Source organism: Glandiceps talaboti, chromosome 23 (assembly GCF_964340395.1).
Source record: "Glandiceps talaboti chromosome 23, keGlaTala1.1, whole genome shotgun sequence".
NCBI lineage: Eukaryota > Metazoa > Hemichordata > Enteropneusta > Spengelidae > Glandiceps > Glandiceps talaboti.
The window spans coordinates 12,447,686-12,461,719 of NC_135571.1; the positions used below are offsets into that span (position 1 = coordinate 12,447,686).

General features: G+C 36.6%; 1 protein-coding gene across 1 annotated transcript; it reads left to right on the top strand.

Annotated features, from left to right (window-relative positions):
* Positions 1-3,410: 3,410 nt before the first annotated feature.
* Positions 3,411-12,374, top strand: LOC144452886 (uncharacterized). Its single transcript, XM_078144087.1, has 2 exons — positions 3,411-3,783; positions 10,908-12,374. Exon 2 carries the CDS (start codon positions 11,173-11,175, stop codon positions 11,566-11,568), a length of 396 nt encoding a protein of 131 aa, XP_078000213.1. The 5' UTR covers positions 3,411-3,783; positions 10,908-11,172; the 3' UTR covers positions 11,569-12,374.
* Positions 12,375-14,034: the final 1,660 nt, after the last annotated feature.

A 14,034-nucleotide genomic window follows, 5' to 3' on the forward strand; every position in this document is an offset into this window, starting at 1 on the left:
TTACTTCTGAGATGTTGTCATAGAAACGTGACGCAACTTTGCTTGAATCGTGATGTTTTGGGGTTAGAGATACAGTTGTCTGTCGATTTGGCCTTGCTATGGGGTAAAATAAACACGACCTTTTTTTTATTGTTTTGTGTCGGTAAATTGACTTTTACTGACCAAGACGGCGAATGCTGACACAATGAAGACAACGAACCTCGTTTCAAATTTCCATTAAAATGAATTTTCACAAAAAGTACATGTGTCAGCTTAATTACTTGAAAGGCGTCGTGATTCTCTTTCTCAAAAATAATGCTTTTAACACTCAAAACTTTTTTTTTATTTAAATAAAATAAAATATGTCCCTATAATTTACCATCTCCGCGTATTAAGTATGACTTCGTGCGTGTGCGTGGATGTGCACACTGAAATGGTAAATGAACGAATGGCTGCTGAAGTGGGTTGATAATGATCAGTGTGTGTGTGTGGGGGGGGGGGGCGTATGTACTTGCATGCAAGTGCGTATATGTGCCTGCACGTTTGCGTATACCGTGACGTCCGCACCATTGCTCGGTGTCTGTTCACCAGAGTTCGGTATAACGCAAATATTGACTATATCTAAAGTAACTTAAACCAGACCTAGGATAAACAACATCTAGTCTGTAATACACACATCATTAAACCTACTTTATAATAGTTACATGACGTCGACAGATTAACAGAGGTTACAAAGTTGAAATTGAGAAATTCTTTCAACTAAAAATTCAACATATTGAGCTTTCATAATACATTACAGTTCTCTGGTTGTTAAGCAAAGTAGGACATGCCAGAAGTTGAGACACGCTTAACTAACAGGAAGTGTTGCTCAGTGATTAGATTGATTTATAAGTAAGAAACCATGTACTATGTACATAACAATTCCTTGTGGCATACCACAACATGAGGTGTACGTGCGTCATGATTAGAAATAAGAACCTGTTTAACCCGAACACATTGACACACACACACACACACACACACACACACACATACATACATACACACACACACACACACACACACACACACACACATATATATATATATATATACATACATATATATATAATGTACACACACATACACACACACAGGCACACACACATACATACATACATACATACATACATACATACATACATACATACATACATACATACATACACACATACACGCACGCGCGCACACACACACACACACATACATACACAAGCACATTTATATATGTGTATTGTACATATAACTTCATTTGAATATCAGAATAATACTCACTACTATAATTTACAATTACAGCATAGTTGTGCTAATAGAAATACGAAAATTATTACATAAATATCACCACAATTTTTTAAGATCACACTGTGGTGCAAAACTAATAGAATATTCTAAATTATTTAAAATCTGATGAAGTGAAAACGGATTCCATTTTTTACCTCTATTTCCTTCGTTTATTATCGTTTGTTTTCGATTTTGTTGTACCGAGAGAGCGCCATCGTTCCACAGTTCATTTACTATTAATAAAATAAATATAAATATACACCTTGTGAGTTATATGTTCGTACTTCACTGGTTACATTTCTTTTCATTATACCCCTCCACCCACATTATATCTACATCTCATCTCATAATCACATTAACACCTCGTTACTATAGTGATATGGTATTTGAATATTATCACATCATTAACACAACACGGATATTGACATCTGCTTTGGACGTAGTGCTGTGTCAATGATCGGAAGGGTAATTTGAGGACAGGCGGGATTAGTCATTCTCTAACACTGATATACAATAGCTATGTATAATAGATTGGTTATATTGAAAACATTAACCAAAGACCATGTGTTGGCATGACATAGAAATCAAGTCGATAATTGCTGTTTGTGTTTTAGATAACTCAATAATAACGAGGAAATTGCTCATCAAACAACAGCTTCCAGCTACGCTAGATACTTAGAAATCATGAAACTTGAGAATATGAAAACAGAATTGAAACACCATAGCTGTGTTTTGAACTTATCTAGACTTCTTTTAATAATGTATAGTGATTGATATTTGATAGTGGTGTCGTTGTCCTCTGCAGGAGATTGAGCTCAAACAAGAAACGGGGTGAAGTGAGGTCTCATACCACTACATGTATGTATGTATGTATGTATGTATGTATGTATGTATGTATGTATGTATGTATGTATGTATGTATGTATTATGTGTGCGTGCGTGAAAAGTTTCAGACTCTTTGGCAATCGCATTGGTTGTTTCACACCACCACCACCACCACCACTATCAGCATCTCCACCACCGACACCACCACCACCACCATCACCACCACCACCATCAGCATCTCCACCACCGACATCACCATCCCCATCACCACTACCACCACCACCGACACCACCACCGCCGCCGCCACCACCACCACCACCACCACCACCACCACCATCATCAGCATCTCCTCCACCACCACCACCACCACCACCACCATCACCATCAGCATCTCCAACACCGACATCACCATCCCCATCACCACTACCACCACCACCACCATCACCACCGACACCACCATCCCCATCACTACTACCACCATCACCACCACCACCATCACAATGCATCTATGTGGTGAAGGTACTGTATTAATTAACCCCCACAGACTAGATGGATGTTTGACCGACATAGCTTGAACAGAGGTCAACAACCCTATGTCTTACCACTCTGTGTCCTTCTTCCCTCCTTTGTCCTTTGAGACCGACTCCTCTCCTCACCGGAACACTAAAAATTGATTCATTGCATGATTGCCAACATCGTCGAAAACCACAGCCTCTTTTACGGCACCGTCCAAGACGCACGTACCGCCGTTATTTCGCAGTGTCGCGAAAGAAATAACAGCCCTGGTTTTTGGATTGTCAACAGTGATTTCACTGATTGGTTCTGATATTACGATGCATTGGTGGCAGTGGTGGGATTTGGCAGTAGTGGGATGTGGAACCGGTGAGATATCAGTCATAAATAATATAAAACATTCCCCTAATTTCATTTTTTTTTCCGAGAACTAATTTGTAAAATTTGATCCACCCTCTAATTTTCTTGGCCCTCCCCATTTGTGATTACTGAAGGCTCCCTAAGATAGGACACGACACCTGGGTTATTGGGTCACTTAGGTCACGTGACTAACGCGATTTGATTTCAGATGTAAAAACAAGATGTAATTCAGCGTAATTAAAAATAACCTTCTGAAATCAAGTAGTCAGGCCCCATAGGTGAATACACTTTGTATTCAATCAAGCCCTGTCATTTATCAACCAAGCCTCATCATTCAACGTTGAGTGCTTATCACACTTGCTGGGGAGTCTCAATCAGAGATGACGAGATTTGCATTTTGAGAAAATGACGTCATTCATACCAGCATAATAAATAGTAGACCAGCGGGGTTCCCATAGAGTAGGTATTCGAGTGTTGTTGAAGTGTTAGCTAGGCGATAAAACCATACACTGTAATTGTTTCCTTCGTGCTATCCGCCATCAAAGTCTTCAGTGCTCGTCGACAAAATAGACCGATTTGCAGATTTGAAGGGTGCTCGTGGACAACTACGATCAACTAAATCGGACATCAATTTTTGCTTCAAAATACTACTTTCTGAGTCGCGAGATATTGAAGACTTCCAACCGTCTTCAAGGTCGTCTTATTGACTTCAAAATCCGTTAACTCTACTGTGCTCGGATCTGCTGTTTCTACATTTTGAAAACATCATTCGAATACATGTACTAGGTAGGTATTGTGTCCATGCATGCATCCCCCATTTTAATATTTCTTATCGCTAGAATCCAAATTGACTTCTTTACGCTTTACTGTTAATCGATTTCCTATAAAAGTTGTCATTAATAGATTGATATCTTTTACATAACAAACATTGCTTCACTCTGAGATAACAGTAAACATTACGATTCTTTTTAGAGGCGTCTACTTTTTGATGTGTATGTCTGTCTGTCTGTCTGTCTGTCTGTCTGTCTGTCTGTCTGTCTGTATGTATGTATGTATGTATGTATGTATGTATGTATGTATGTCTGTCTCTGTATGTATGTATGTATGTATGTATGTATGTATGTATGTATGTATGTATGTATGTATGTATATATATATATATATATATATATATATATATATATATATATATATATATATATATATTGATTCTATTTGTTTATCTATCTAAGCATCTTTGCAGAGGTCAGTTCTTCATAAAATGGTAAGACGAAGTCACGCCATATGTCACATTGTTGTAGTGACTCTATGTATGTCAAACGTGTCTTGTCCTTCTCGTATTTATCGGCTTGGTCATGATAGGGTAGATTGTCATAGTTCTCATTTTTGGCAGTGTTTTAAAATGTAAAGTGTTCAGCTAAAGTTCCATGAACTCTGTTGACACGTTTTGAGGTCTCATTTTTGGCAGTGTTTTAGTGTTCAGCTAGGGTTCCATGAACTATGTTGACACGTTCTGAGGTCTCATTTTAGGCAGTGTTTTAAAATGTAAAGTGTTCGGCTATGGTGCCATGAACTCTGTTGACACCGTCGTTCTGAGGTTGATCTGTGTTTTGAATCTATAGATTGTACTAACAAACAAAGAACACTGGATTCCTTCATTCTGTCCTTTAACCTTTACCTGACCTTCTGACTCCTGCAGAGGTTGTTGTACGAAAACACCCCCAATGAATAAATTTAGAATGTATATATTCATTACATTTTAAAGCAGTTAAAACGTAAAGTTATATCAGAGGTTCAGTTGGATTACCCTAAGGCCGTAGGGTAGTCTGTATTCAGGCGTGAATAATATTTTGTTGTATTCCTAAAAACCTTCTGAAATATCTAAGTATTTATTACTAATTATGTGCACGTATGTAACCCATAACATGCGCACATTCTCTGTTCTATCTGTGACATGATACAGAACGAACGCGCGCTACTCACCGAGGATTCGAACACATATATATAATCCGACGTCTGTACCATCAAACGTCCAACGCACACCATGTTTTAATTCTGTTAATTTCAGCAGCAAAAAGAGTATTAAAGATAAATTATGAAAAAAGTCAAGATGATTATTGACAGTCTAGCCGTAGGGTTAAAATTTGGCAGAGCTATATTTATAGAAAAGGTTAGTCCTAAACAAAAAGAGCGATATAATCCTATATACTCGTCAGGGCTTCACTGATAATGATTATTCTCACAAACCATGCAGAGCTGTTATTTCTTCCACGACACTACGAAATAACGAGATTGTAGCGGCGGCGCGGCTCGGACGGAGCCGTAAAAGAGGCTGTGGTTTACGACGATAATAATAATGCGAGAACTTGGTATTAAAGCCCTGGCCTTTAAGTTCGCCAATCTACTTATGGTTCTACAGTTAGCCATCTTTTCCCCCGTTTTATTTCCTTTTCAAAACATTTTTTTAAAATTAATCTATTCATTTTGCAGAATTCATTGACTTATTGGAATTGTAACTGATGTATTGTCGCTAATCTAGCAATCCTTACCTCGTTTTAGGATTGCTACACCAAAGACAAGTCTGTGGCTTTTTGTAGCAGAATCTTTGCTTTGAAATAAAGAACTTGTTATAAGCGAGAGTTGTTTGTTACGGCCTTTAGTAATGTTTTATAGAGAACCTGCTGAGAGTAACATCTCTACAGCCAAATAGTGTTATCATTTCTAAACTACTTCTCAATTTTTTCTTTGGCATTTATGTCAGACTGCAATATTTGAAATCATATAATCCCAATTTATTAAATATTGAAAATGTAATTGAAAAAAATTTTAATTTAAAAAATAGTACTTGAAAATTACTAGGTCAACATCCCATAATATATTACATAACAAATAGTTACTAACAGTGACATGACGTAAACCCCTTCTTGTTTTAGTACAATGCAATGTTGTTTGGTATTGCACACTAAACCACCGTTTCCATGGAAATGAAAAGAAAATAGAAGTTCACACGTTTGTTTTGGTAACCTCCTGTGGCCTCAGAGAGTCATTTATGGTCGTCTACAATTACGTCTTCGGAGGCCTCCGTTGTATCAGATTTCTAAAATCAGAATCTACGTTGCTGGACGATAATCCACCAAAATTGCTTATTTTCTGACCAGCTAACATCTGTCTGTGACAATCACGTTCGACAAAAAAACAATTCTGACGTCATTTCCGTTACCGAAGGGAGAATAAAATGAACTCTTTGGAAATTTGAAAAGGTTTCACGATTCTACATTCACGGTTAATGAAATCTAATCATGAAAGTTATTAAATTAAAGTTCATCCGATGAACTTTATGCGTATTGTTATAATTAAGTTGCTGGTCGTCAAGGGCAACGACTATTTACGCGAGACAAATATTGTCCATCGTTGCCTGATGAACACCGTGGCTTTGAGTTTATCAGAAAGCAGCCCATATCATGTCGAGTTGATGAATTATGTTGCACAGGTCAAAGGTCATATGCCATAGGTTACTATTTAAAAAGAATCAGTGATATGAAATGTTATAAATAGCCAATATTTTAATCCACAGACTTAGCTTGGTCACAGTGTTAGTATTGTTCTCTACACCAAGTCATGTGGCACATATCAAAACTAAAAGAGATTATAATTGCTCTCTGTATGTATCTAAACTCATGTAAAAATATTTAATCAAGAAAATTATTTTACATATATTTATAACATTAGCCTATTTCATTGTAATATCTTTATGACACTGTCTTATGTACCCAAATAGAAGTCAATTTCTATACGGTTGTATATCTTATCTTATCTTATCTTATCTTATCTTATCTTATCTTATCTACGAATCTAATCTAAGTATCTTATCTTCTTCGAAACACAGGAATGGTAGGAATACTGTTTTGAATTTGAAATTACCACTAACGTTCAACAATTAACTCCGTCAAAATCTATTAAGTGTATATATCTTACAACAGCTAAAACAGGAAGTGTTTGCCAGAAAACTACACATAGAATAGAATAGAATAGAATCTTTTATTGCATCCGTTTAGAAAACTATATTTGTTCATTGGATTTTCTGCAATAAGTGTTTGGTGCTACAAACTAGTAAATATATAAACTCGAGTAATAATAGTTAACAAAATAAGAAAGTAAGGTTTATACGAAAGTTTAAACTTTAGGTTAGATAAATGTTATATATATCTTTTAACTCTGCAGAATGTCTTTCCTTTTGATAAGCGCTTATTTTATGAAAGTTGTCAGTGCCATTAGTATGTGTCTTTGATCAGAGTTAAAAAGAGTACATATACAAATATATAGACTTGGATACTTGGCAATCCTGCGACAAGTGATGGTGAATAAATCATTCATAAAATCATTTAGATTGAGCAAAGCAGTTGGTGGTAATTCAAAAATTCAAATTCAGAACACTTTCCTGTACTTCGAAGTGCATATGTCTTGGCTTAGTGTAAAGGAACTGCAAGCCAGAGTAAAAATTTTCTGCCGTAAAAGAGGCTGTGGTTTACGACGAAGTGCATATGTCTTGTCTTAGTGTAAGGGAACTGCAAGCCAGAGTAAAAATTTTCTGCCGTAAAAGAGTCTGTGGTTTACGACGAAGTACATGTGTCTTTGCTTGGTGTAAAGGAACTGCAAGCCAGTGTAAAAATTTTCTGCCGTAAAAGAGGCTATGGTTTACGACGAAGTACATGTGTCTTGGCTTGGTGTAAGGGAACTGCAAGCCAGAGTACAATTTTTCTGCCGTAAAAGAAGCTGTGGTTTACGACGATGGGAAACTGTACAGTAATACCAAGACGAATCTCTGGACTACAAATACCTATATCATTTTTTTTAAATGAGTGGAATTTTCCTCCTTCAATATAACATGATATATATGAAATGTAACTATGCAAAGTTTTTAGCTTCGCTGTCAAAAAGACTATAGAAAGAATTATACATAATCATAAGGTATGTCAACTCTATCAGTGCCCCGTGTGTCCCTATGAATGCTCTCCTGTACAGTTCCTATGTGCGTCTAAAATATTTTGTACTTCAATTCTTGTCTTTCCGACTAACATTTGTGACATCATTATTTTAATCTATTTTAGACTAGAATTTAAGGCATAACACTTACATGTGATATCCGGGATGATAAAACTTATTTCCCCGCCAAAATTTTAGACCAAAACTTCTCGTTCTGTAATTTTGTTTACGTTAGAACTTGATTTTAGGCTGGAATCATAGACATAACACGCCAAAGTATTGTTGTGAATCTATGATAAAATTGTTTCGCGCCAAAATTATCTGACAAAAAACACTTATTTATCTCGACCTTTTAGAAACGTCATAACTTTCCCTTAGACTGGAATCATAGAATATTACCTATTTGTGATTAATACTAAAATGGTGTTTCTTCGCCTTCAAAGATATTGAACAAATATTCTTGCATTTTTTTTCAAAATTTACAGTTTTATTTTAGACGAGAATAATAGAAATTGTCCTTAGTTACTTATTTTTATCACCACTTTTGATTTTAATGATGGCATATCATTTTTTTCTTCAAAACTTGAAAAATATCGATTCCATATTTTTCTGTCAGCATGCGTGATGGTGAAGAGGTCGTAGAGCATATACATTCCGATGTAAGGTTAGACCTAAAGTTATAGGATAGACGAAATATTTGAGGGATACCACGCTGACATGACATATTTTTACATAAATCAGCTCAAATTGACGAATTTGTCTGATTTATTTGTAATGGATGTTCCAATTCACTTATGCAAATGTGAAAAAAATTAAGCAGTTGGAGATTGCTGCAGTTTTAGTGAAATTGCTGAAATGCACGTAAATTGGCAATTCGCAGACGTCGGAGTTAATTAATCAATGATATTACTGGTGATCTATACGTGCACTGTGTTACATACAAACTATTGGTAAGTTCGCGAACCTAGTAGTGTCAGAGATAATGTAAAAAGGTTACTTAAAAACTATCAATTCTAGCACTTAACGTCACTTCATTTCACTTAATTTTATTTCTAACATACTGTACACCATAGCCTGTCTGTACATCACGATCTTGTGTTTGCTTCGCTGTAAAGCAAAAGACAGATAGATAGCAAACAGGCTGCGTCTGATTGGAACTGTACACTTACCAGGTGTGTGCTGGGTCACATATTTAGGTTAACAATGTTCTACTAGATCCAGTGTGTTAGTTTTATTTTTATGTGACTGGTTTTCTTTTTCATTTGCTAAAATTCTTTTCTATCGAAACTAGTTTGAATTCCTTCCTATATAGCTATATGCACACGAGTTGGGTTTCCTGAACCAGAAATAATTTCCGATGCGATACCATTGGTGTTACAATATCTGCATCTCCTTTGGTGTAATGAATGTTGACATAGACATCTCTCGTGGCTCGTCAGTTGGAAGCTATTTAGTCTAACCTTGTTATCTAGGTGAGATGCAATTGCCTTATCGTTGCCATAGCAACCCGAATTGCTATGTCTATCAAGTGTGGGCAGTCATATTATTTTGCAATTTTGACTCGATTTTAGTAATGGAATTAAGTAACAGTAATAAAATGAAGTCAAAGTTGATAATTAAGCAAATGATTCATAATTTTCTGTATATAACTGTGAAAAGGGGTATTTTATCAACCTTATCCTGAAAAAAGTATATTACCATCACTAGATTTTAATTTTGCATAATTAATATACTAATTAATCTGTACATGAGATAACTTGATAATTAAACACATGATTCATACTGTAACTTTAGGTACAATGCTGAAAAAATAGTTATTGTAACAGAAAATGGACATATAGTGAAATATTTTGAATTGAATTGATATGAAATTTATTCCTCCAGAAAATGACAAAATATACATTCTTTGAATATACATTTCGACAACCCGTTGCCAATGTTCTTACAGTATGTAGCGTTTAGCATATTTCTGCAATTTATCATAATTTCAGAACAGTTTTTCATGTACAGGGGCTTACATCATCGACATTAACAATAACGTGATGAATTAATGAATAATGAATAATAAATATATTACAATTATATTACAAAATCTCACAAATGTAATAAAATATCACTATAGCACAATTTGATCGTCTAGTGACATTTTCAAGCCAGACAGTCAAGTCTCTGCTATAAAAACTCCCCGCCCTCGAAAAATCTCGACCTTTCAAAGAATGTTTTACTTACTTATGAAATTCTTCCCCCCAAAAAAGGAATCATTTCACCAACATTTATATATTATTTCCTCATTTGCCTTCTGTTCTCGGAATTTTTCAAATTTGTCATCTTTAAATGTAATTTGCCCACCAACGTCTCTTGAAGTAGGTCCCTTCTGATTCATATGTCACTTCAGACATAGAATACGTCGAAATCTGACTCTCCTCGTTATCAAATATTTGATATTTGAACATGTTATGTCTGTGAAACATGTCGCCGATGTATTTCGAACAGAAGTTGTTATACTATCAGAACTGATAAGTTATGTCAAAGGTCAACCAACTATTAACTCCCTTCCCGCCAAAGATTTTGAACAAATTCATCAAAAAATTTCGAGCAAATTCAATTTATCATTATTTTGTAACTGTATTGCTTATTTCAATATTATTCTGAACCGAACCCAAGATTTTGTGCCTCTTTGCGATATTTTTATCAAAATTTTGAGTGCAAGTGCAACATATTTCGCGACATTATCATGAAACAAATATAGTCTGCATATTCCGAACACATGTCACTCACTGGTGTTATTTTATGGGCTAGGAGTCAAGGCGTTGCAAATTAGTTACATAACATGATACAGTAATCTGGTTATATTACATGTTATATATTTACTCATTGCTATTTTTCGTCTGATGTGTAATGTTCTTCTCTCCTTGTTGAAATTCCAGCGTGTCTCCTGCCTCGGACGGATGAGTAGCAATTTGACATACGATATCGTGGACTCGTGACTGCTTGTACAACTCAGTGAACTGGGGCGCAGAACGAGAAAGAGCCGAAGCAGGGTCGTTTATACTTGCATACTTATTCGTATACATCAGATTTTGGACCACATACGCGTGAAAGTATTTTTTCAGATACGTGAGACGTTGAATTTAGAAGATTTCGTGATCGAATTGTGAATTTTGTAACTATTGTCGCCGTCTTCAGGATAAAATGGCGACAGCTGAGTTGAGTTCTCCGGAGGCCGACCTGCCCGGGCCTCATCCGATCATCTCACCGTATGGCGAAAGGTTGTCGAAGTATCACACACAAACGGAATATCCAAAACCATTCACTCCTTCGAAAAGGAAACCGAGAAGAAAATTGGAGCGATATAAAACCCAACCGATCACTTTCATGGAAATCAAGGAAGTTGACGAAGATGATGACCCACTAAAAAGCCCTAAAAGTCCAACGGCACAAGAGTTAAAATGTCCGCAAAGAATGAAAGCATTGGACGCCGCCATCGCTAGAACTCTTGACAAGGCAAAACTGTCACCAGAACCGACGTCGTCGACGACATTGTCATACAGACGGCAAACAAGTCTGCAACGATCGGCAGAAGTTTGAACTGCGTACAAGAGATTTTTGACAATTTGTAGGGCCACGACTATGGTCATATCATGGATGTAATTCATCGGGGCTAAAGTGAGGCGCATTTTGGGATTTCGGATTCCAAGTGTGCGTGACGCAGTACTGTAGTAAAAGCCTAGCCGTCGACAAAAGTTCGACTGTTGTGTGTGCCAGACTAACAGATTTAATAGCTTACCAGATCGACGCAATTCGAGACGTGGAGTTCGCTCAAGATATGTGGTGGTCACTTTTATAGAACAAAACACAAACGGATTGTACATAAATGAACGACTGAATGATAACGCGTGCGACCTTCGCTTCTGTCTAGATCTGAAAGTGAACAGTTGACACAAATATGCAATTACAAGGGTGCTTTGATAACTGGATTGTAGTGCCAATTTTAGTGATAGATTTGTAGAATTTAACAATCAGAGCACAGTGCCTTCCTTGCCTGTTTGCTTCCATTTTTATAATTTTCTTTTTCTCAACTTACATGGTGACCTATATTTTATTCATGTGTTTATTTATTTTGAGTTGTCTAGCCATTACAAATAACAATTGTAGTCTTATACAGTATCGTTACCATTTACACCTCCTCTGTAGGGACAAAGACATCGTAAACGATAATTGACACCGCCATTTTGTTTACGTATACACTTCATTTGCACTGTCTCTGTATTTATTTCTTAGAGTTTTAGAAAAAAATTTCAATACTTCATTACTTGTATTTGAGACAGTTTCCGGTTATCGTTTCTGTTGGCCTGTAGCAACATTCAGTAAAGATTATTACTAAAGACTATAAATTAATTGTGTGCTTGTCGATGCATTCCAACTTGGCGCGCATTTATGACTTCCAGACGACAACTTGTGGTTATATTTTGGCATAGACAGTGAAGAGAACTCCATGTCTGTGATTTAGGCAGGAACGAAATTTTAATGAATGAAGTTGTCATGATTATGTGCGTAGCTAAATCCGAACAATCGCAAGTTTTGCAAGGAATGTGTGTCTAGACGGTGTTATTTTTCATTTATTTCTGTTAACCTAGACTCTTGTTTTAAGAACCAAAAATAGTGTACAAGCAATTTATGTTCTAATAAAAGTCCGCTGTGACATTGTTGTCTTTATCAACGGGACGTGTAACTGCAGACATTTATTCAAATACAAAATCGACTGCCATGCGCAGTGCAAGTTAAGTTCTCGTGGCCCATAAAAAACAACGTCATCAGGGACAGTCAATTTCAATTTTGTATACTATTTTATTTCACCACAAAATCAAAATTCATGACGAGAACTCTGTCGGCTGCTACATATAATTCAACGTATTTTATTTGTTGGGCTGGAATATGAAAATTTCGATATGAAACAAAAGTTAACCCAAAAAGCATAGTTACACTTACAGACTGTGCCCCTTAATTAATATGTGTATATTTTTATCTTCACAGTCTCGGTTACCCAGGGACTTGGGGACTGGGGCTCTCTTCTACCGTCCCGGGGTGGCGGAAGTCAGAGTCTTGGTAGCCGAGATTTGTACAGCGTAGATGTCAACGAATTTATTCGCACTCACGCTGGGACAGACAGAAACATTGCACAAGGTGAAAATAGGATAAGAACTAGATGTGTGACTGTCGTGTTAGCTCTCGAAGTTAGACTTATAGATGGAAAAATTAAACGATAAATCTAAGGAAAAAACTTAGAATTACATCGATTGAAATTATTTGCATGAATAACAATTATTCTGGAGAAAATGAGACGGAACAAGACTAGCCGCAATAATTGTACCGTTCGTTTCGGTTTTGGGTTGATTTTTTTTTCTGTTTTTGTGGGGTTTTTCCCCGTTCCGATGTTTAACTGGAAGTGAACGACACAGTTCCTGTACTGTAGCAGATCTGAATCCCAAAGTTGGGAATTTTTTTGTGAATTTTTAAATTACGCCTTACCTGCCAAAAAAATTTGACATTTCCTAACTCCGACATAATTGCGGGAGCCTTCACCGCCCAAGCAATGTTCAGAGGTACCCCAATTCCGTCAAAATCGGCAAAAGTAGCAGCGCACTGCACAGCATTCTGAAACGGGTTGTAGTACGCTGACATCTCGCTCACGTTTACAGCGTGATCTCGTCTATTATGATCTCGTCTATGAGTTTGCCCAGAAGGTAGCGTTTGCTTGTTTTGCGGTTAAACGAAATTAAACAAAACTTAAAAACAATAAATACAACTCAAAATCAAAACGAACGCTACAATAATTGCAGATTGACCAAGACATGCCTTACTCAAGGTCGCTAAACTGGGGAAGTCGGGTGAGGATAACGACTGCGACTTGAAAATATTTCACCGCGATGATACCCCATGCGCTACACCAGTACTCCTAGCCTCAGACCACCTAGTAGTGGTCTGGGTCCTAGCAGAGCTTGTCGGGCGCCGCTAGAGCGGCACATTTTACATTTACCGAAACTGTGTATTGTT